Here is a 23,922-nt window from a genome sequence, read left to right on the forward strand (position 1 = left end):
ACTAATTTTGATAACACTATCTCTATCGTACCATCCACTAATACATCCAACTTCTTACTGATTACAAGATGTGTCATGATCTCAAATGTTATACTAGATTTTTCTTGGGTCCATGAAAATCCTCCAAAATTGGAGGTATCCATTGCCTTATGCTGCAATATTTAAAAACAAGTTTAATACTATATTTCACTGTCCAAAACTTAATTCTATTTTAATTTATAATTCATTTAGAAACAAGTCTGTAATAAACTTAAATTTTAATACTAAACTGAAATTTTAATACTATAGTATTAATTAAATTAAATTGCTTTACAATATTAATGGATTCATACGTAACTTACCTGCAGATCACAAGTGCGGAATCCAGCAAGGTTTCGCTGTTGCAACTCTCTCCCTCACCCCACGTCTTTTCTTTTTCCTTCTATGGATGTTGTTTGCTGCAAATGCAGGTGTGGGGGGACCTGGGGGATCTCGGCTTTTATATTGGGGTGGTAGCCTGCCGCCCCACTGCCGGGCGATAGGGGTCTTCATGCGATAAAATAGAAATTTTAATTACATATAAGCCGCCCCTTGCCGGGCGGTAGGGGTACAAACCTGTAAATTGTGAGACCGAAAATATATTCCTGTAAAAAATGATTTTGAAAAATATAAAAATGAAAAAAACGCCTCCAAGCCCGATGATCTTCTCGCGTCTTTCGTCTCGTGCGGCTGGCAGTCGGGCTCACTTTGCTCGGCTTCCCTCCGCTTGACGGGAGCCGCGCGGGAGCACGAGCCCATGGCGACGACGCCGGCGCCGGCGACGGTGTCCGCGCTGCACAAGTCGGGGGCGGTCTCCAAGGGCTACAACTTCGCGTCCACTTGGGAGCAGGTTGGTCGCCGCGCCCTCGCCTCCGGCAGATCTGGCCGTGGCCGGTCCCGAGATCTCGCGGGTGCAATCGCCGGTTTCGTGGATCTGATCCCTCCCCTTCATTTTTTCACTTGGGACTTTTGCAGAATGCGCCGCTCACGGAGCAGCAGAAGGCCGCGATCGCCGCGCTCTCCCACGCCGTCTCCGAGCGGCCGTTCCCAGCGAACCTGGTGAGGCCCCGCCATTTGAGAATTGTCTGCATATTTTGTATGCAATGTTTAGTTTAATCGGTGGATGTTGGGATTTCGTGGGGATGTTATTTGGGCTACTTTGGGCTGTAATTTCTGTGCCTGGCTGCACTGGAACCCCGTGAAGTTGGGGTTTGAGACTTTGAGTTGGCAATGCAGGCAGGGTTTAAGCGATTTATTTTTGTGGAGTTGGGAACTTGGGATTAATTCTACATTTAGTGCACATGCTACACTATAATTTCTGCATGTGATTCTAAGCACATGTTCGGTCTTATAGGGTAATTTCATTGAATGACTCCTACTGAACAATATAGTTGCCCTGTTTTAGTGTTCCTTTTTCTGGTTTGTGTTAATATAGTTCATATATAGTTTCTTAAATGTGTTTTCCGGGTGTTTATATCAGGAAAAGAGTTCAGGGAAGGATGGAGGTGTGACAGTTCCAGAGAAAGAGTCTGCTTTGGAGGAGGCTGGTGCAATGGATGCGGTCTTGGTGAATACACATCAGGTTTTCATTCTTCTGTTCCTTAACCTTTTGCTTCATGGCTGTAGCACTACTTGTAACTATCACTGGCAATGCAAAGTTCAAATTGCAATTTTCTTTCATGTAGTTCTACAAGTGGTTTGCAGAACTGGAGTCAGCTATGAAATCTGAGGTTTGTTTGATGTCACTATTTCTCTTGGCGAAAGAAAGATCATGATAGCATTGTTTGCTCACTCTGGAGACATTGTTTATTGACAGACAGAGGAGAAGTATCGCCTCTATGAGAATACACTACAGGAGCGTGTCAATACATGTGACGGCATCCTTAAGCAAGTAAGGCTGCATTCTTTGTTGTTTATGCTGAAAAAAATATGTACAGATGTATACACCTTCCCCCTTTCAGTTTTAACCTTTTAAAGTGCATCTGTACAGGTTGATGATACATTGAACTTGTTTGAAGAACTGCAGTCCTTGCACTCGAGTGTTGCCACAAAGACTAAAACTTTGCATGATGCTTGTGACCAACTGGTATGTCCATTTTTCACTACTTGTGCTAATACCATTCTTGTAGTTGTGTTAGTGCACTTTGACTCTTAATAGTGAAATATCCATCCACCAGAGAGAACCATCAGTTCTACACAACTTGTGCACATAAGACATCTTGAAGCATTAAAAAAAAAAGAGAGCAGTGCTACGCATCTGACTTGCTCACGATTTTCCACTTCCAACCAATAATGGTGCTCTGTTTCTCATCAAGTCAGCCCAAGGAAGTACATATTTTCGGCAGCTATGGCTATGCTAAGTTGTACATGGGTCTCACAGCTCAGTCATATTCGTAGTCTTTCAGAAGAAAAACTCAGCCAACCTAGGAGGAACTACGTTCAATTGCAAATAAGAAGAAATAGGCACTCAAATTCAAGTTGAAGATGAGTTGGACCTGGGTGGTGGAAGTGCACATCACATCTCGCATTTCAGTTGATTGGCCATTTTTTGTACACTCTGTAGCTTTGTTGCTGTTTGGGTATAGCTTAGGAGATTAGTTGTACATACCTTATTATTTTCTGGGTGGCCTTATTGAACTTATGTGTAACATCCACAAAATCAGTTGAGGCATGCCATGGCCCATGGTACACAAGTTAAACTACATATTTTTCTTAACAACATGGGGGAATGTTGTACGGGTCATCAACCTACATAATTGTTTTGACAGGTTCCATTAGGTTGGCATAGTGGTCCATCAATATTCAATAACCTAAAAGAAACTGGAAAAACTCAAATCTCTCTTAGTTTGTAGCAAGTGCATTCCGATCCACGATTCCGTTTAAGTGCTACATGGTGACCAGCTGTGCCCGTTTAGAAGGCCATTTAACCTATTTAGATGGCCATTTCATGACAAGATGCTGGTGTCATTTTGCTTTGTGTTAAACAATTATGTTAATTCCTCATATATATTGAATGGAATATTTGGTGGCAAAAATAATTTCCCCCCATATTTCTAGTTCCTGTCCTGATTGAACATTATTTCTATTGATGATGCAGTTGGTTGAGAAACAAAGGCTGATTGAGTTTGCAGAGGCACTTCGAAGTAGGCTCAACTACTTTGACGAATTGGAAAATGTAAGGTTTGGCGACCCTAATTGGTGTCTTGCAAAGATTTTCTGTTCTACTTATGAAAAAGTCAGATCATGTCAATTCTCCTTCAATTGCTTCTGGAGCTCACATCCTTGCGACGAATACACTATGTAAACAAAAATATGGAAATGTTTATCTCTCTACTTTTTTGTGAAAGTTACCAAACCTAACTATGTAAAAATTTCTACACTTCTATTAATAATGGCAGCCCGTGGTTGTTTCATGCAAAACACCAAAACTGATTTGGTTGTTTTCAGTAATGTCTATTTAACCATGTTTTCAAAACGTCTAGTCGGACCTAGTCGCCTTGGGACCGATCAGACGACTAGTCGCGATTAGTCGTCGATCAGGCCGATTAGTCGAGCCTAGTCGGTCCTAGTCGTCTGCCTAGTCGTCCTAGTGTCCCAGGACCGATATGATATATGTACTACATATTACTTAATAAAAAGCAAGCATGAAAGCAACAATGATGGTGGAAGTGTATGTGCGGGAACACTTCCACAGCTCTGTGGCGTCGATCCACATCTGCACATACACATAACACTAAGCATAGGAGAGAAAGAAGCTAGAAGAATAGCAAGCAAGAGGGGAAGCGGAGCTCGAGTATGAGCAGACAGTAAAGCAGGGGAGGGGAGAGCACAGAGAAGAAGCACGAGCAGATAGTGAAGCAGGGGAGGGGAGAGCACAGAGAAGAAGCATGCCACTTACCGTCGGAGGAAGAGGAGGTCATCTTCAGGTGCTGCTGCTGGTGGCAGCCTTGCAGAACGCCGGCGCCCAAGGCCTGGCGGAGGCGGAGGCAGAGCCAGGAACTTAGGAAGCAGAAGAAAGAGGGTCGCCGGCCGCCGGGTCTTGCCACGGTAGCAGCAGGCCAGCAGCTGCGCCGGCGGACGTGCAGCAGGCGGCGGCGGTCCACGGGGCGGCGCAATTTTGAGCGGGGCAGCGCGATTTTGGCGCGGATTTGGCGGGCAGCGGCGAACGGCCCTCGTGGTCAGGAGGAGCGGGCGGACGGTTGTGGTCTAGAGCTGGGAACTGCTGTGTCTGACTCTATATAACTAAGACCTAATGGGCCGCCTCTCCAGCCCACCACCGGCCCAAGCCCACAACGCAAAATAGCCCACCACCGGCTCGTGGTCTGATCGTTTTTCAAGCTGATCGGTGCGACTAATCGCGATTAGACGACGACTAATCGGACGACTAGAAAACTAGTCGCTCCAACCTAATCGGTGCCCCTTATCGAGGTCCATGGACCGATAAGCCCGACTAATCGTGACTAATCGCGATTAGTCGGACGACTAGATAACATGGCTATTTAACTTTCATGGAGGCTCTGAGCTGTAGTCCTAACACCTACGGTTAATGTTGTATTGTTATCTGTATTTGTGTGTATTTGTCCCCTAGGTCCTGCTCTTGATGCTGTTAAAAATACTCCATACCTGCAAGATTAGAACGTGTTCAGTTGACGAATAGGCTTCTCAACTTCTAGTATGCCGTTCTATAATCCCTGGTTTTCCACTAAAAAAGCATCATGCTAGCTTTGGTGCTCCACTTTTGGCCTTGTTCTCTTTTGAAAAAAAATGTGAACTAACTGTAGCTAATTGTGTGCTGTTACTAACAGCTGCAACATGCAGAACAGAGAAAGGCAGGTACCTAAAACTGCAGGGGTGAAGCCAGCTGAAAATGGGGACGGGGTCTTTCCTATTGCACGCTAGGGTCTTTGCCTTTAGAAAACAGTGACTAACAATGATTCCTAATTTCCTACTGATTTTTCACAAATCCATTGGGGTTTGCTGACCCTGAGAATCAAGTGTAGCTCCGCTGCTGGCAGCATGTCGAGATTCAAACATATATGCGGCAAATATAATGTAGCATAATGGATGAAAAGTTCATGCTGGCATTTCTGATACTGAAAGTTTTTTTATGCATGTTCCATTGAAAAAAAACTAGGATTCGTATAGGTAGCTGGAACGTAGGGTCCCTAACGGGTAAGTTGCGAGAGCTAGTTGATGTAGCAATTAGGAGGCGTGTAAATATTTTATGCGTTCAGGAGACTAAATGGAAGGGCCAGAAGGCGAAGGAGGTTGAGGATACTGGCTTCAAGCTTTGGTACACGGGAGCAACTCCGGGTAGGAATGATGTAGGCATCTTGATTGATAGGAGCCTTAAGGATGGAGTCGTAGAGGTTAGAAGGCAAGGCGACTGGATTATCCTAATCCGGTTGGTAGTTGGAGATTCGGTTTTGAATGTGATCAGTGCCTATGCCCCTCAGGTAGGCCTTAGTGAGAGCACCAAGATGCAGTTCTGGGAAGATCTAGATAGCATGGTTAGTACTGTGCCTACCAGCGAGAAACTCTTCATAGGAGGAGATCTCAACGGCCATGTGGGTGCGACTAATGTAGGGTTCGAGCGAGTGCACGGGGGTTTTTGGTATGGTAGCAGGAGTCAAGAGGGGGTGGATGTGTTGAACTTCGCGTTAGCCTACGACTTGTTGATAGCGAATACCGTGTTTAAGAAGAGGAAATCCCATCTTGTGACGTTTCGTAGTGGACAACACTCGAGCCAGATCGACTTTATCCTTGCTAGGAGGGATGATAGACGTGATTGCTTAGATTGTAAGGTGATACCTGGGGAGTGTGTTGTCCCTCAACACAAGTTTGTGGTGGCGGACTTTCGTCTTCGGGTACGTGTCCACCGGGACAAACGTGCCAAGATTGCGAGAACAAAGTGGTGGAAGCTTAGAGGGGAAGCGGCACAAGCGTTTAAGGAAAGGATGCTAGGTGAGGGGCCTTGGGAAGAAGGAGAAGACGCAGATGACATGTGGCTAAAGATGGCAACATGTGTTCGGAAGGTGGCCTCAGAGATGTTTGGCGTGAGTAGCGGAGGCAAACAGGAGGGGAAAGACACCTGGTGGTGGAACGTCGAGGTGCAAATGGCTATTAAGGAGAAGGAGTGTTTCAAGCGCCTCCACCTTGACAAGTGTGCAGCCAACATCGAGGGCTATAAATTAGCGAAGAGGGTTGCAAAGCGAGCTGTGAGTGTAGCAAAGGGTAAGGCGTATGATGACATGTATCAGCGGCTAGGCACGAAAGAAGGGGAGAAGGACATTTATAGGATGGCTAGGATCCGCGAGCGGAAGACAAGGGACATCAACCAAATCAAATGCATTAAGGATGGGACAGATCGACTGCTAGTGAAGGATGAGGAGATCATGAATAGATGGAGAGAGTACTTCGACAAGTTGTTTAGTGGGGAGAGTGAGGGCCCTACCCTTGAGTTAGATGACTCTTTTGACGATACCAACAGACGTTTTGTGAGGAGAATTCAGGAGGTAGAGATCGGGGAGGCTTTGAAGAGGATGAAGGGAGATAAAGCGATGGGCCCTGATGGTATCCCCATTGAGGTGTGGAGATGCCTAGGAGATAGAGCAATAGTATGGTTAACTAAGCTTTTAAATCTCATTTTTCGGTCAAACAAGATGCCGGAAGAATGGAGAAGTATATTAGTACATATCTTCAAAAATAAGGGCGATGTTCAAAGTTGTACTAACTACCGTGGGATTAAGCTGATGAGCCATACGATGAAGCTTTGGGAGAGGGTTATCGAGCATCGCCTAAGAAGAGTGACAAGTGTGACCCAAAACCAATTTGGGTTCATGCCTGGAAGGTCAACCATGGAGGCGATTTTCTTAATACGACAATTGATGGAGAGATATAGGGAGCAGAAGAAGGACTTGCACATGGTCTTCATTGACCTTGAGAAGGCATATGACAAAGTACCGAGAAATGTTATGTGGTGGGCCTTGGAGAAGCATAAAGTCCCAACTAAGTACATTACCCTCATTAAGGATATGTACAAGGATGCGACGACGTTTGTCCGGACATGTGATGGCAACACCACTGACTTTCCTATTAACATAGGCCTACACCAGGGGTCAGCATTGAGCCCTTATTTATTTGCTTTAGTGATGGATGAGGTCACAAGGGATATACAAGGTGAGATCCCTTGGTGTATGCTCTTTGCTGATGATGTGGTGCTAGTTGACGAGAATAGGGCAGGGGTTAATAGGAAGTTAGAGCTGTGGAGACGCACGTTAGAGTCGAAAGGGTTCAGACTTAGTAGGACCAAGACCGAGTACATGATGTGCGATTTATACGGTGCTGAATGTTGGCCTACAAAAAGGCGACATGTCCAGCAACTGAGTGTAGCAGAGATGCGGATGTTGCGGTGGTTTTGCGGTCACACAAGGAGGGATAGAGTCCGGAACGAAATTATTCGGGATAGGGTCGGGGTGGCACCAATTGATGAGAAACTTACCCAGCATCGGCTGAGATGGTTTGGACATGTCTAACGAAGGCCTCCTGAGGCTGCCGGTGCGTAATGGGGTTCTTGAGTGGGTCGATAATGTAAAGAGGGGTAGAGGTAGACCTAAACTGACGTGGGATGAGTCGGTTAAGAGAGACCTTAAGGATTGGAATATCTCTAAAGAGATAGCTTTGGATAGGAGCGCTTGGAGACTAGCTATCAATGTGCCTGAACCTTGAACTTATTTCTTTCGGGTTTCATCTCTAGCCTACCCCAACTTGATTGGGAAAAAATGCTATGTTGTTGTTGTTGTTGTTGAGTTATTTGATTTCAACATTATCTTCTGGATCAAAATTTGACCAGTAAATTTTATGGAAACAAGTTGGGGGGTTGCTAGTAAAACTATAAATATAATTGCACTATTTTACAGTCACATCTATAGACTATAGAAGATATATTGGTCAAAGTTTCCTTAGACCATAGCAAGAGGTCATTGGATGAAATCGTCATCTAGGCCCAGTAAGTGCGATAATTACTATAAAATTGGTTTCTGATAAATCCTGTGGTGCAGAATCACCCAGATGTGAAAAGAAGAGCACAAATGACCAAATATCAGGATTAATTAGGCTTACAGCATGTAGAATAATAACAAAAGAAGTCATTGAGAGCTTTTCCAACACAACCACACTGTAGTTGATGACATGTGAATCCTATTAAATTGCTTTGTCATTAATTTGCATAACTACCTAGTTTTGCCATGTGCGCACCACTGTGAGCTAACTACCTGTTTCTGGTTTACAGGTCTCAAGCAGCTTTTATTCTCAAAATATGACCATCGGAAATGAACAGTTTCCCCCACTTTTGAAGCGCCTTGATGATTGTATCTCGTAAGTAGTGGCTGCATAATAATACTTTATGTTAGACTCTAGTGCTAAGGTTTCCAGAGCTAATGCAACCTCCCCTGTTGCTAATTGTAGATATGTTGAAAACAACCCACAATATGCTGAATCTGCTGTTTACTTGGTCAAGTTTCGCCAACTTCAGGTAAATGACTACTAGCGATTCAATAGCTACATTCATAGGCCCCCAAAAAATAGAGCACACGACCTGGTAATTATTTTGTCCTTTGTATGCAGTCCCGTGCATTGGGTATGATTCGCTCACATGTGCTGTCAGTACTTAAAGGTGCTTCATCCCAGGTGATTCTCAGTTTCCTTTCCTTGGTACTAAAAAGTTGAGTAAATAGACACCATAGATGATACTTATACTCAGTTGAACCTTGCAGGTTCAAGCTGCAATTCGAGGCGGTGATTCTGACAAAAACATTGTCACTGAGGGTGTGGAGGCATCTCTTATCTATGTTCGCTTCAAGGCAGCTGCTAGTGAGGTATAATTTTTTATTATATGATGTTGGGCATTGGTGATAACAAATTATGTTGTATCTATTATGATCTGGCATTGCAGTTCTGATAGAATTTCTTATATATATATTTGTCAATCAGCTTAAACCAATATTAGGTGAAATTGAAAGCAGATCTTCTAGGAAGGAGTATGCGCAGATTCTTTCTGAGTGTCACAATTTATTTTGCGAGCAGCGGCTGTACTTGGTAAATTACAAGGGTCCTTTGCACTCTGTTTCCACCGCTACTCAGTTGTCTCTTAAGCCTTAACAGTTTGATATGTCTGCTAGGTACGAGGCATGGTGCAGCAACGAATCTCAGAGTTTGCAAGAAAAGAGGCCTTGCCTTCTTTAACAAGGTCTGGTTGTGCCTATCTGATGGAGGTAACTGCATACTTTCTAGCTTCATGTTTTATATTTCATCTTTGTATTGAGATGTTGTTTGAAAGTTGCAAGTTGCAATCATGATAGTATAAGAAAACATGATAGCACACTGAAAAGGCAAAAGAAATTCAGTAACTAGCTGTACCGGCAAGTTTGTACCATAATACTCTCAAATAGAAATGTCTATTCAGTTTGTGTACTGGCTAATATTTAATGTTCACAGTACAATTCCAAATTATAGGTCGTTTTGGCTTTTCTAGATACATATTCTTTTTGCTATGTATCTAGACATTGTGTATATCTACTTATCTTGGTGCATAACAAAATCTTGCGTCTAGAAAAGCTAAAACGACCTATAATTTGGAACGAATGGAGTAGTAACTATCATACTTTGCCAGCTGCTGAGCATCATCCACATGTATTTTGCTTCTTTTTCTAATTATGAATCGCTGCTTCTGTTTGATCTCTAGAAAAACATATTTACTAGTTTTAGTGTTGCTTGTCAGGCATGCCAGTTTGAGCATCAGCTTTTTGCTCACTTCTTCCCATCATCTGCTGCAGATGTTTCAAGTATGGCTCCTTTAATGGACCCCCTGTAAGTTAATTTGTTCTCCATCATGATTTATTGTTGCATTATTTGTATATATGTTGTCATTCTGTGGAACTTTCTTTTATTTGAGGTATTTTGTTTGTAAAATTCTCCAAGCTCGATTACTTGGGACAGATCAATAACATGTAAAATATCCTAGAAGCTAGGGGTTACTTTGAGCAGATCGTCAACATACCAATTCATAAAACCTAGGTACAGTTTGTATACAGTTTTAGATGTTGTCAATTTGCACAGGTATGCGTCAATTATTATACTGCAACTCCAGTATCATGTCTGATCATGTGAAAGGGCCTCTAGCTGACTTGGTTAGACGGCTCTAGTAAGCACTCCTCAGGTACTGAGTTCGACTCCCGGTGGGAGCGAATTTCAGGCTGAGGTTAAAAAACAAAATCCCCCTCGCTGGCCAGAGAAGCCAGGGTTCAGGGGGGTTTCTCGGTCAAGTTTTTTTTACTGTCTGATCATGTGGGACAAGATGTTCATCCATTTTATCCTTGGAAATTAGCATAATCAGTGTGGCTGTATCCTGTGGGAAGCTAGTAGTGTTAACATCCCTTGATAAATGTGATTACATTGTTATTGTGTCATTGACCAAACAGCACTCTCCTGGTTGGGCCTGCTAGTCAAGTAGGAGGCTCCCTCCAGTCGGTGGTGGACAATATAATCACGGACCCATGATGTAGGACTAGAATTAAACTCATGCATCTCTTGTGATGTTGTGTGATCTAAATACTCATTGTTAATCATTTGTCTTAAGTAATAAAATTAATGATTTCTTTTGTTCAGGTGCACATACTTGTATGATACTCTGAGGCCTAGACTGATATATGAAGGAAATATTGATTCTCTCTGCGAACTTGTTGATATTCTGAAAGTTGAAGTGCTTGGGGAACAACTAAGTAGACGTGGTGAATCAATAACCGGTCTCCGTCCGATATTGCAAAGGATACTTGCTGATGTTCATGAGCGGCTAGCATTTTGTTCTCGGACTCATATCCGCGAGGAGGTATCATTCTGTGTCCATATATTATCTAATGACTATGTCTTTCCATCACCATTCTATTTTTTGGCTGCTACACACATGTTTGCATTATATTTATCCCCATATAGAGTACGGGTATAATTGGACTTTTCTTTCTCTTTTAATACAAAGATACGCAGCTCTCCTGCGTGTTCGAGAAAAAAAATATAGATCGAACATTATTCCTTAGTATTCAGATCAAGTGCCATGTAAAATTATGTTGTTGCACTTGAATCTGCAATGTTCTGATGTAACATCATGTGAGAACCTGCTTGGTGATCAAAATGGTTACTAATGAGTAAATGATACAATAATCATTTGAATTGCTTGGTTCTCATTTAGTTATCTGTGTAGACATGAGTAGTTGAGCATACATGTCGCCACGTATGACTATATATCTATGCAATGCACTGGAGAGCATGCATATTTGTTAGCACTATCCAAAGAAAAGAAATGGGGAGATCTTTGGAGACTGTTATTTTGGACTATAATATAAGCAGAGTTCCCTCGAGTTCCAGTTAACTTTGGAGATGCTTAATCTATATTTGTGATGACTGATGACACCCTTAAGATACCCTCCAGCATAGATGATTTCATGGCATGTAGAGTAAGCTTCTGCCCCCTTCAAACAAGACCCTGAAGGGTCTGGATACTGTGTTGGAAGGTTTAGCCTACCTGAAAGTTGGTGAACTTCCGAGAATTGTTTGGAAAAAACATGGTTGGACCTGACCTTATAATATAGCTCTTTCAATTTCATTTTCCCTCAAATAACTGGTCAGGGCTTTGAGCAGCTGGAGTTTTCTTAATTAACTTAAACTTTTGTTCAACTTTCATTATCTCCCTTTTTATCAGATTGCAAATTTCCGCCCTTCTGATGAAGATCTGGATTATCCAGGAAAGCTTGAGCGATCTGTTGATACGTCTTCAAGTGCTACTGTTAGTTTGCTTATCACTTTAGTCACAACTGATTTTTTCCATGTTTACTCTTATCTATTCCTACATACAATACATGCAGTTTTTGGCTACTAGACATGCTTGCTTTCTAACTTCTCATGTGTGTAACTAGTGCCACTCCCTCCCGAGTCACAAAATTGTGTATCATTTTGGACATGAGCATGGTGAATGTTGGTGTATATGTGAGCCCATGTATAGAGGACCATCTAGAGGCCTATGTATATGAACTATATATCCCACCCTTCTAGGGTTTGGAGGAATACATCTCATTATTCTCTCCTACATGGTATCATTAGCCTAGATCTCTCTCACCTCTCTCCTCTCTCTCCTGCCGCCAGAAGCAGCCGCCGCCGCCGGCCTCCTCCTCCTCCCTTCCCCTCTCCTCCTTCCCTCCTCTCCCTTCCTCTGCTCCGCGCGCCACGTGGGCCGCCGCCCCTTCCTCTGCTCCACGCGCCGCCTGGGCCGCCGGCCCTTCCTCTGCTCCTGCTACCACCGTCGCCTGGAGCAGCGGGGGGGGGGGCGTGGCTGCCGGCGTGGCGGCACCCGGGACCCCGCAGCCTGCTCCCTGGGACGCGTCGCCGCCGGATCCCGCGGCCTGGGCCACGCTGCCGCCAGATCCGCGGCTTGGGACGCGCCACCGCGCGGATCCCGCGTCCGCCCTCGCCGCTGCTGCTGTGCCGGCGCCGCCGCCGCGCGCATGGCAGGGCCCGCGCGCCGCCGCTGCCCGGGATCCCGCGGCCGCCCTTGCCGCTGCTGCTGAAGTGGCTCCTTGGGCGAGCTGGGGCCGCGCCTGCCCCTCCGATTGGCCTGCTAGGCCAGGAGCTGGGCCGCGGCCTGCTGGCTCCTTCTGCCCCTCTGATTGGCCTGCTAGGCCAGGAGCTAGGCCGCGGCCTGCTGGCTCCTGGCCGCAGCGCCCTGCTGCTCCGCCGCCGGCTGCTGTGCCCTACTAGGCGCCGCTGCTGCCCACGCGGGCGCGGCTGGCGCGGTGGCGCGGCCCTGGCGCCCGACACTGCGGCCTCCGCGGCCCTCACTGCTGCCACGGCCGGCGCAGCCACTGCCACCGCTGCCGCTGCCGCTACTGCCCACACGGACGCGGCTGGCGCGGCCCTCCCTCCTCTGGCCCCGGCCCTGGCGCCCGACGCTGCGGCCTCCGCGGTGCGCGGCGCCAACTCGCACCTCAAGGCCTACGAGCGTGCGCAGGAGGTGCTGCGGGACCTCGAGGCCAAGCTCGTCGAGGTCAAGCACGCCGCCTCCCTCGCCGCCGCGCAGGCCGTCGCGCCTAGGGACTCCGCGCGGGCCGCTGCCTCTGCTGTGCCGCCCCGGCCTGCGCCCGCGACGGCCGCGCTGGCCATGGCGCGCGTGCCCGCGCCCGCGTGGCCTGTGTTCGGTATGCCCCCCGCGGTCGCGCCGTTCTGGATCCCGCCCGCTCAGCCCAGCCAGCAGCCGACCTAGCCTGGGGGGTGGGAACAGGCCGCACTGTCGCAATCCTTCAGCGCCATGGGGCTGACGCCGCCGGTCAGCACCGAGTGGATCGCCGACTCGGGTGCCTCCTTCCACACCACCCCAGATGCCGGTATCCTCTCTTCTGTCCGACCCCCACACCCCTCTTGTCCTTCTTCCATCATGGTTGGTGACAGGTCTTGCCTTCCTGTCACCGCCGTGGGTTCTGCTCCTGGTTTTTTTCATCTTCCCAATGTCCTTGTTGCTTCTCAGATGGTTCATAACCTTCTTTCTATTCGTCAGTTTATAGCTGCCAATTCTTATTCCATCGAATTTGACTCTTCTGGCCTCACTGTAAAGGATTCGGCCTCCCGGCGTCTGCTCCTCCGGTTTGTCAGCCCGGGGCTCCTTTACACTCTTCGCCTCCCGTCTTTCGCTGCTCCGCCTTCGCCTTCTTCTTCGTCTTGCCACTTTTGCCGCGACGCCGTCTTTCACCACCTGGCACCGCCGTCTTGGTCACCCCGGCCGCGACGTTCTGGCTCAGCTCAGTCGTAGAACGATGTTTCTGGTACTAGGGCTCCTGCTTAGTACCTCTGTCATGTGTGCCAGCTTGGTCGTCATGTTCGACTCCTTTTTTATTCTTCTTCTTTGCATGCGACGCATGCCTTTGATCTTGTTCACTGTGACCTGTGGACTTCTCCTGTTCTTAGCCTTTCTGGCTATAGATACTATCTGGTGGTGGTCGATGATTTCTCACACTACTCTTGGACTTTTTCTTTGCGCGCAAAGTCTGAGACCTTCCCCACACTCCTCCACTTCTTTGCCTGGGTGTCCACTCAGTTCGGCCTCACCATTAAGGCCGTCCAGTGTGACAACGGGCGGGAGTTCGATAACTCCACCTCCCGTTCCTTCTTCCTCTCTCGGGGTGTTCAGCTGCGTATGTCTTGTCCGTATACTTCTCTTCAGAACGGCAAGACTGAGCGGATGATTTGCACGAAGAACGATGTCGTGCGCACCCTTCTGAATTCTAATCTAGGCCTCTCTGCCCCCGCGCTTCTGGGCTGAGAGCCTCCACACCGCCACCTACTTGCTTAACCGCCTTCCGTCCACTGCTTCTCCTGCTCCCACTCCACACCACGCTCTTTTCGGTATCCCTCCTCGCTACGGCTACCTTCGGGTTTTCGGGTGTGCGTGTTACCCTAACACCTCCGCCACTGCTCCTCAAACTGGTGCCCCGCTCGACTCGTGTGTGTTTCTGGTTACTTCCCTGACCACAAGGGGTATCGATGTTTTGACCTCATCTCTCGCCGCATCCTGATCTCCGGACACGTCGTCTTTGACGAGTCGGATTTCTCCTACTCCACCTCCTCCTGACCCCGAGCTGGAGTCCCTCTTTCCGACTGACCCGGTGGTTCAGCCACCGTTACCTTGTCTGTCCTTTTACTGCAGGTTTTCCCGGCACACCGGCACCGCTTCCAGTGTTCCCTGCTGCGCCGAGCGCGGCCCCGGTGCCTGCCGTCGCGCCACGCACGGCCCCCGGACCTCCGGTCGTGCCGCGCGCGGACCCGGTGTCTCCTGCTGCGCCACGCGCGGCCCCGATGCCTTCCCCTGCACCTGCGCGATACGCTCAGCCGGTGCAGGTGTATCGGCGTCGTTCGGTGCCGACACCGGCGCCGCCGCAGTACGCTCAGCCGGTGCAGGTGTACCGGCGCCGACACCGGTGCCGCCTCCGGCTCCGGAGGCTCCTGCGGCGCCTACACCGGAGTCGTCGCTGCCGCCTCCTACACCGGAGTTGTCGCCGCCGCCGCATCCGCCGACTCGCTCTCGAGTCGAGCCGGCGGTGTACCACCCGCCTGTCATCCATCGGGATCCTCGGCATATCCATCCCATGGTGATTCGGCGGATGGCGTCTCAGGCCGCGACTCTCTCCGCCACCGAGGGCAAGCCGCGGGTCTCTCCGGTACCCTCCTCTGTCTGCGACGCTCTGACGGATCCTCACTGGCATCGCGCGATGGAAGAGGAGTACGCGGCTCTCCTTGCCAACCAGACGTGGGACCTCGTGCTGCGTCCGTCTGGTTGCAATGTGGTCACCGGCAAGTGAATCTGGACGCATAAGCGTCGGGCTGATGACACACTGGAGCGCTACAAGGCTCGCTGGGTTCTCCGGGGTTTCACCCAACGGCCTGGTGTGGACTACGATGAGACCTTCAGTCCAGTGGTGAAGCCTGCTACTGTGCGCACGGTCCTCTCGCTCGAACTCTCGCTCCTGTCTGTGCACCAGCTGGATGTGAAGAATGCCTTTCTTCACGGCACTTTGTCAGAGATAGTGTACTGCTCTCAGCCAGCGGGATTTGTGGACTCGAGTCGTCCGGATATGGTCTGCCGGCTCAACAAGTCCCTCTATGGTTTGAAGCAGACTCCTCGGGCTTGGTACTCTCGGTTCGCCACGTTCTTGCTGACTTTGGGATTCACCGAGGCCAAGGCTGACACTTCTCTGTTCATCTACCGCCGTGGGGATGAGACCGCCTACTTGCTGCTCTATGTGGATGATATTGTGCTCACCGCCTCCAGTCAGCAGTTGCTCGAGCGCGTCATCTCCTCTCTGTAGCAGGAGTTTGCTATGAAGGATCTTGGTCAGCTCCACCACTTTTTGGGCGTTACTGTTGAGACTCGCCCGTCTGGCCTGTTCCTTCACCAGCGGTAGTATGCACTCGACATTCTGGAGCGGTCTGGGATGACTGATTGCAAACCATGCTCCACTCCTGTCGATACTCAGGCGAAGCTGTCTGCTGATCTGGGTGATCCCGTGGCTGATCCTACTGCCTACCGGAGCCTTGCCGGTGCCTTGCAGTACCTGACCTTCACCTTGCCGGATCTCACCTATGCCGTTCAGCAGGTCTGTCTTCACATGCATGATCCCCGGGAGAATCACCTTGCTGCACTGAAGCGTCTCCTCCGCTACGTCCGTGGCACTGTTGGCTTCGGCTTGGTTCTTCACCGCTCTCCCACCTCTGAGCTGGTGGTCTACACCGACGCTGACTGGGCTGGCTGTCCGGACACTTGCCGCTCCACTTCCGGCTACGCCGTCTTCCTGGGCGGCAACCTTGTCTCCTAGTCGTTCAAGCGGCAGCCGGTTGTCTCCCGCTCCAGTGCTGAGGCGGAGTACCAGGCTGTTAGCGTGGCGGAGGCGTCCTGGCTCCGACAGCTCTTGGCGGAGCTCCGCAGCCCGCTCGCCAAGAGCACGCTCGTCTACTGCGACAACGTCAGCGCCGTGTACCTCTCCACCAACCCCGTTCAGCATCAGCGGACGAAGCACGTGGAGATCGATGTGCACTTCGTGCGCGACAGGGTCGCCGTCGGCGATGTTCGGGTACTCCATGTCCCGACCATCTCCTAGTTTGCCGACATCTTCACCAAGGGACTACCCTCCTCGACCTTCTCGGAGTTTCGCTCCAGCCTCAACGTAGTAGGTGGCTAGTTGTGGCTGCGGGGGGGGGGGGGTATTTGCCCTTTGTACTTTCTTCTTGTCCAGTCTTAACACCGCTGCGACGGTAGTTCAGACTGCAGGGGTGTTGGCTTTTTTGTTGTCCAATTTTGAACACCGCTGCGTCGGTAGTTCAGACTGCGGGGGGTGTTGGTGTATATGTGAGCCCATGTAAAGAGGCCCATGTATAGGAATTATATATCTCACCCTTCTAGTGTTTGGAGGAATACATCTCATTATTCTCTCCTACAGTGAATAACACAGTACTTTGACTACTAATTAACCCTTTCCGGTCTCAAATAAAAGTGCATCTAGCTTTGTCTTATTTATTTATTTATTTTTCCATCAATAACTAAAAATATATAGATGATTGCATGAGGTCTATTTACTAGATTCATTATGAAACATACTTTCATAATATGTAACTCTATCTATATCTATTAAAAATAATATATATTGTTGGTCAAAGTGCAATATCAAAGATGATGTCGAGGAGGGAGTATATAACATATATGCTGCATAAACGACACTTGTTTGTTGTGGTTACATCCGTTTTTTATGATAGGACATGGTTCTTAGTACTTTTTCTATTTGTTTCACTCTGTAGGTTGGTGACAACTCAGACGTTTATGTGACATGGTACAGACCATTGGAGAAAACAGTTTCATGCCTATCAAAACTATATCGCTGCTTAGAGCCTTCTGTCTTCACTGGATTAGCCCAGGTATTAGACCTCTTAAGGCTAAGCCCATTTGTGTCACTAAATCTTCCATTTACTGGTCACTCCCTTTTCATTTAATTTAACAAGAGAGATTAATCCGATTGACACCAGGAAGCTGTAGAGGTTTGCTCAACATCTCTTCAGGTTGGTATACAATTCTCTACCCAAACTTGCCCTTTTCTTGTTTCCCATGGGATCAAGATAACACATTATTTCCTGTTTTTTCCTATGATGTATCATCTTACTGTTTGTTATTCTGAGAAACACTTTATTGATGTTGTGAAAAGAGTGCAAGCAAGGTCATCTCCAAGAAAGCTACTCCCATGGATGGCCAGCTTTTTCTGATTAAGCACCTCCTCATTCTAAGGGAACAGGTGGCCATCTATCTACCCTTATGAAAAATTCATCTTATTCGTTAATTCATCACGCAACTCATGCGGTTCCATAAATATTTTCAGATTGCTCCATTTGATATTGAGTTCTCTGTGACGCACAAGGAGCTGGATTTCTCCCATTTGTTGGTATTTACAAACTTTATTCTTTCCATATGGAATACTAATAATTTATCTCTTGCATATCATTTGCATGGGAACATTGACATTCTAGATTTACATATACACACCTTTGAAACTCTTGTTTATTCTCGTAATTTTGGTTTCTCTGAAGTAAAATTCTTTAGATCTGCTCCTTTCTTTACATTTTAGTTTTGATTGGTAGTTACCGTACAGTCAATGCATTTCATTTGGTATAGATAATTTCTCATTGCTAATCACAGCAATTAATATTTTTGCAGGATCACCTAAGAAGGATTCTCAGGGGTCAGGTCTCGTTGTTTGATTGGTCAAGGTCAACATCACTTGCTAGGACCTTTTCTCCTCGCGTTTTGGAGAGCCAAATTGATGCCAGAAAAGTAACTAACTTGACCTGATGCCTTTTTGTGGTTCAGCCTCAAATTTGAAGATACCCATTTATTTTCTTCTCCTAGAGATTTAGTATTCCACATTAGTCTAGATATGTGCATGCATTCCATGTACACTACTCTGCATATGCTACTGAAATGGAATTAAGCTGCTGACATTTACTAAACAGATGAAGTAGGTGATATTTGTCTGACAGGCTTTATTGTTTTTTAGTTGCTCACTTAGTTTCCTTTGATTTTGGCTTATTTCGCTATTGCTGTTTTATTTCAGGAGTTGGAGAAAAGCCTTAAAGCTACCTGTGAAGAGTTTATAATGTCCATCACTAAATTAGTAGTGGACCCAATGCTTTCTTTTGTTACTAAGGTAGCCACATCTAGCATTCTGCAGACCTTATTGCATAATTTGGGTGCATTCTTTAATGTACCTGACTTTCAATAGCACCTGTAGTTCGTCTTGAACCATTACTGTGTTTGTTACTATCCAAACAACCGGTGAAGGCATGGAAAATTGTTAGTTGTCTGCTACTAAGAGCAAACTTTGAGGCGTAGCACTTTGTTCTTCTTTAACTTTAGTTTGCCTGAGCCTCCTTTAGGTCTCTGACTATCCCTTGTACTACTGGAAAGTCCCTTGCCAGGTAGCATTCTATACCAGGGGTAATAACATGGAGCACTATGCTAACTACCAAACTAGTATGGTGGCAGCAATTCTAATGCCTACTTAGATGTAACTCTCATGTATCTTTTGTCTACTTTACTCTAATGTGGTCATGACATGAATATTTGGCAGGTAACTGCCGTAAAAGTTGCATTGTCCTCTGGTAGCCAGGGTCAGAAGTTGGATTCTGTTCTAGCAAAGCCCCTGAAGACTCAAGCTTTTGCTTCTCCTGATAAAGTTGCTGAGTTGGTTCAGAAGGTGCCTTTTCGAATTCTTCAATATATGATGCAAGAATGTGTGTTCTCCTTTTTGCAAATATCATATGAAAAGTTTCTTTCCCCTAAAACAGGTTGCCGCTGCTATTCAACAAGATTTGCCCAAAGTAATGACCAAGATGAGGTTGTATTTGCAAAATCCATCTACTCGGATGATCTTATTCAAACCTATCAAGTAAGGATATCCACCCCACACATCTATACACTTTTTTTGCCTTCTGAATTTTTCAAGGAATTTCCAGAACCCACAAGATTAGTTTGAGAATTTGGTGTTTGGCCAACATCAGCATAATATTTCCCCATGTTCATAATTCAGCATGAAGGTCTAACTTGTCTAAATCCTAAAAATAAAACCAAATGCTTTTAAACATTTTAGTTCTACTCTACCAATTACAGTACCTACAATCTGGATCATCTTTATGACATCAAGTTGCTGATCTGTTAAAGCATATGTACTCAGTCTCTGGATAATGCCCCACTCATAACCAGCACAACGAATTAATTGTCCTCTTATAGCTGAGCAAATTCCACTTCTGCAAGGAAACCACCATTTTTGAACATTTAACTGTAGTACTCTCTACCTTGAAATTATGAATCCTGTACTGTTTACTCGTGTGATGTTCTGATGTCATTCATATAGAGTATTTTTTTATCTTAGTTCCTTGTTGATTAAGTCGGTGCATAATACAAGGTTTGTCCCTCATGAACGTGTTGTAGACAAGTTGCTGCGGTTTAGAATGTGCTAAGGCGTGTGCATGTCACTATAACAGCTTGTAATAGATAAGTTTGACATGGGGAAACTGCACTTCAGACAGAAATATTAGTTTGCCATGAATGAAACTAGCCAACTAGAAAATTAACTGTTATTATTTCTTGAATTATCTAGCTGTGGCGTATTAAAATACCCAGAGAAGCATCTCGAACTTCCAGTTTATTTATTCTTATGCCGTTCCCTTTCATCTCAGGACAAATATAGTGGAGGCTCATGTACAGCTGCAATCCCTTCTGAAGTCTGAATACTCGACTGAGGAAATGCAATCCATCAGTATGTTGCCGATACCTGATTTGCAGTCTCAGCTCGACAGCCTTTTGTAGCATGTATACAGTCAGCAATCCTTGGTACAAACCTCTTCGGAGATTACAGTGCAGTTCCTTCGAGTATAACCAAAGTAAAAGTTGTTGTCACACTTACCAACCTCTACCAGGTTGCTGTTGTAAATTTTCCTTGTTTTATGTTGAAATGGAGATGGAACCAAAGAGACATGATGTAGCTCATGCTGGACATCTTTTACGAATGGCTGCTGTACCATTATTCTGGTTCTGGGAGTTCGAATGCGTATCCCACTATATAGCGATTTGTGTATATTGCACACGTATGGTTGGTTCCAACTGCTGGAACTGCCCATCCGTGGCACAACAACATATGATCACTAATTCACTACCCATCTTAGATTTTTTTTCCCCTCGGCATATTCCTAGTAGTTTGAGCTACATGCCTGTTTGTTTCCTTCACAGTAACATTTTTAAAGGAATTGTTGCATCTTGTGCTGGAAGTATTTCTGTGAAATCCGTGGAAACCATTCCAGACAATCAAGGCAGGCCGTGCAGGTGTTCAGATGGCTCCAGCTACATACTTACGTTTGTGTTGGTATCGTTTAGTGGCTCGCCTGAGCGTGTTCTGCCTGGCGAGTCGTCGAGCAGCGACGCTAGGCTGGTCCGCATCAGAAACTACTACCACTAGCTCGCCGTCTCTGGTGCCAGCACCCGTCCGGCTCCCAGTCGCTGCCGCTCGCCGGCCGGTTGCTCCGGCAGGGGTGCGCGTTGCTCGTTTCGTTTCGCTCGCTCGGCTTGGGATGAGATGACGAGCAGGGTCGGCCCCCGTCGGCCTGAAATTCAACCGGCACTGGGGCCCTCCTCATGTCACTTTTGGACCCTCCTTTTAGCGCAAGGCACGTCGGGTTGTGCGTGCCCCGCGGTCGCCGTCAGCCGAGCTGGCCGGCAGGGTGATCGGACACCGATCCCTTTCCGGTAACACTCCTACACCATTAGCGCGGATCAGCTTAATTCTTCGTTTCAAAATTCAAACCTAGGCACAGAGGCCAAAGGTACGAGCATGACTGCGCGTGAGGGTTCTCTTTTTCGCTCCGTTTCTGCATCGTACGCGTAGCAGCCAGCCCGGGTCATCACGATCGACGGGAATCTCGTTCCTCCACGTAGGCCCGCGGCGTATTTGGATGCATGGATGGACGGATCGATCGGGGCTATGATGGGATCGGATGTGGCATCGTGACTTTTGCGGTGTGGATTCGTACTTGGCTCGCGTGAGAGATATTTCAGGTTCGGTTGGAGAGGGACAAGCTGGGTCATCTCACTGCTGGGACCAGACCACCATGCACTGCAATGCAGAATATATTTTGAAAAGAATGCAGTGCAGAATATAGGAGTGGGAAAGGAGAGGAGATGCAGGATGCAAATCTTATCCTTCGGAATTCAGGATTTTTTTTCTCTCTTTTCTCTTGAGAAACAAAATTCTGTTGCATTTGTTCAAATATACGCATGCACACTCACCATACACATGCTGTAAGCACCTTGCACTACTACAGAAACGATTTATAGCAATGCCTCGTTTTTTTAGGGGCGGACCAAAAAGTCACCCGTTCCTATAAATAGAGCGAGAATATTGTAGAAATAGTCCGCCCCTAAAGATGGCATCTGTAGGGGCGGCTGACCCCCTCAACCGCCCCTGAAAATGGGTGCCATTTTTAGGGGGGTCAGCCGCCCCTAAAACAACCATTTTTAGGGGTGGCTCCATCCGCCCCTGAAAATGCCCTCATTTTCAGGGGCGGCTGAGGGGGTGAGCCGCCCCTAGAAATGATTTTTTAATTTATTCAAAAAATTCATTTATTTCAAATGGGGTAACAAAATACTTCAAAACAAAGTGTATTTTTACCATAAGCATGTACTGTCATGTAGAATTGTAAAAAAATATGAAAAATATAATTCAACATATTTAGTGTTAAAGTGTATTGAAAACACAAAGTTAGCCCTAAGTTGTATGACATAGTAGTGTGACATAGGTATACATTGTTGTTTGAAAATATTTATTCATTATATGCTATGAAATATGATTTTGATATTTTTCTTATGTTACACACATCTTATTTTTCCTATGGTGAAAATTTTACAATTTTATAATGTGTTTTACTATTTTTTGTATTAATCCATTTTTTTGAATAATTTGAAACGCCACCCGCCCCTACAAACCGGCCCTATATATGCCGATTCAGATTGTCTGCCTTACTGAAGCAAAGGTACGCATGCCTTTACCCCTTGTGGATACCCTCCATTCTCCATCCAATGGCTGATGAGGATTCAATCTTTTAACGGTGTATCAAGTCAGCCTAGTTTTCTCAGCCCAGTAAGGCCCAATCGGAGAGGGGGAAAAGGTAGCGTTGCCTCGTGCCGCAATCCGGCCGCCGCCGCACGCTTTGGCGCGGAACCCGCCGGCGCTGGGAAAAATTAGCGCGCGCGGGCAGACCTCGCCGCGCGGCTTCCCAGTTTCTCTGAATCGCAATTTCTCTCCGCCCTGGCCCTTGTCTCTGCCACCGCGGCCGTCCACGACGGTGTTGCCGTGCTGCTCACTATCTTAGCTTCTACGGGGGCGCGTTGCGCCTCCTTTGCTTGCAAAGGACGGCCAGCCTGTGCTGCGCGGATCTTGCTCGTGTGTTGTGCTGGACAACGAAGGGCCGACCTCTGCGATGGCTGTGCTTTCAGGACATCAATCTACAACCACAACACCTGACCAAGATGGGGAGGCACAAGGTTCAAGCTTGCTGGAGGCTGTGCTGCAGCCGATGGCCAATGAAGATTCAGCTGAAGAACCTAACAAGTAAGCTAGGTTTTTCGTATTATTTTTCTTTGATTATTGTTTACATCCTGATTTGTAAGCAATACGTATGCATTTTATTCCACACAGGGAAAATGTTAATCCTATTTGGGTACCTCAAATTGGTCAGAAATTTAGATGATGCTTGGACATTTTGGGTAGATTATGGAGGTCATGCAGGTTTTGAGGTCAGAAAAAGGTACGCAAATGAAAGCAAATATGATGGGAAGATAACTTCATGTCGATTTGTGTGTGCAAAAGAGGGCTATCGAGCACGAGACAAGAGAGATCATAACACAAGAGACAGTTATTTTTGGAGCTGCTCTTATGTTTGATGAAACATGTGCTTCTTTCACATGGCTTTTTAAGGCTTTTCTAGCTGCACACAATGGCAAACATCCTAGAACTATATTTACAGATCAAGACTCTGCAATGGGAAAGGATGTTCGGGAGGTATTTATATAATCTTGGCATGGACTGTGAACCTTTCACATAATGTAAAATGCTGCCAAGCACTTAAGCGACAGTAAAAAGGATGATGACAAGGACAAGAAAAAGCCTCACATTCTCACAGAGTTTAGTGCTTGCATGTATGACATTGAGGACAAAGTAGCCTTTGATGAAGCATTTGACATCATGATAAATAAGGTGGACAAGAAGAAGGCATCAT

At 46.7% G+C, this 23,922-nt stretch overlaps 1 protein-coding gene across 1 annotated transcript; it reads left to right on the forward strand.

Moving 5' to 3' along the window:
* The first annotated feature begins 681 nt into the window (after positions 1 to 681).
* On the forward strand, positions 682 to 20,825 carry LOC120712522 (conserved oligomeric Golgi complex subunit 3-like). The gene is made up of 25 exons (XM_039998323.1): positions 682 to 868; positions 994 to 1,077; positions 1,499 to 1,600; positions 1,704 to 1,748; positions 1,835 to 1,909; positions 2,009 to 2,104; positions 3,116 to 3,193; positions 8,309 to 8,394; positions 8,485 to 8,551; positions 8,644 to 8,706; positions 8,793 to 8,894; positions 9,010 to 9,114; positions 9,198 to 9,290; positions 9,797 to 9,885; positions 10,684 to 10,903; positions 11,771 to 11,854; positions 17,404 to 17,520; positions 17,629 to 17,661; positions 17,805 to 17,891; positions 17,976 to 18,038; positions 18,311 to 18,427; positions 18,708 to 18,800; positions 19,224 to 19,349; positions 19,441 to 19,541; positions 20,332 to 20,825. Exons 1-25 carry the CDS (start codon positions 776 to 778, stop codon positions 20,459 to 20,461), a joined length of 2,349 nt encoding a protein of 782 aa, XP_039854257.1. The 5' UTR covers positions 682 to 775; the 3' UTR covers positions 20,462 to 20,825.
* The last annotated feature ends 3,097 nt before the right edge of the window (positions 20,826 to 23,922 follow it).

The sequence above is a fragment of the Panicum virgatum genome, chromosome 6K, assembly GCF_016808335.1.
Source record: "Panicum virgatum strain AP13 chromosome 6K, P.virgatum_v5, whole genome shotgun sequence".
NCBI classification, from domain to species: domain Eukaryota; kingdom Viridiplantae; phylum Streptophyta; class Magnoliopsida; order Poales; family Poaceae; genus Panicum; species Panicum virgatum.

What these genes read in the sequence shown, in the direction of transcription:
- LOC120712522 (XM_039998323.1), top strand. Translation starts at nt 776, where the DNA reads ATGGCGACGACGCCGGCGCCGGCGACGGTGTCCGCGCTGCACAAGTCG. An exon ending in TCAAGTTTCGCCAACTTCAG is followed by an intron (nt 8,552 to 8,643) that starts GTAAATGACTAC and finishes CTTTGTATGCAG; the next exon opens with TCCCGTGCATTGGGTATGAT. An exon ending in TGCTTTCTTTTGTTACTAAG is followed by an intron (nt 18,801 to 19,223) that starts GTAGCCACATCT and finishes AATATTTGGCAG; the next exon opens with GTAACTGCCGTAAAAGTTGC.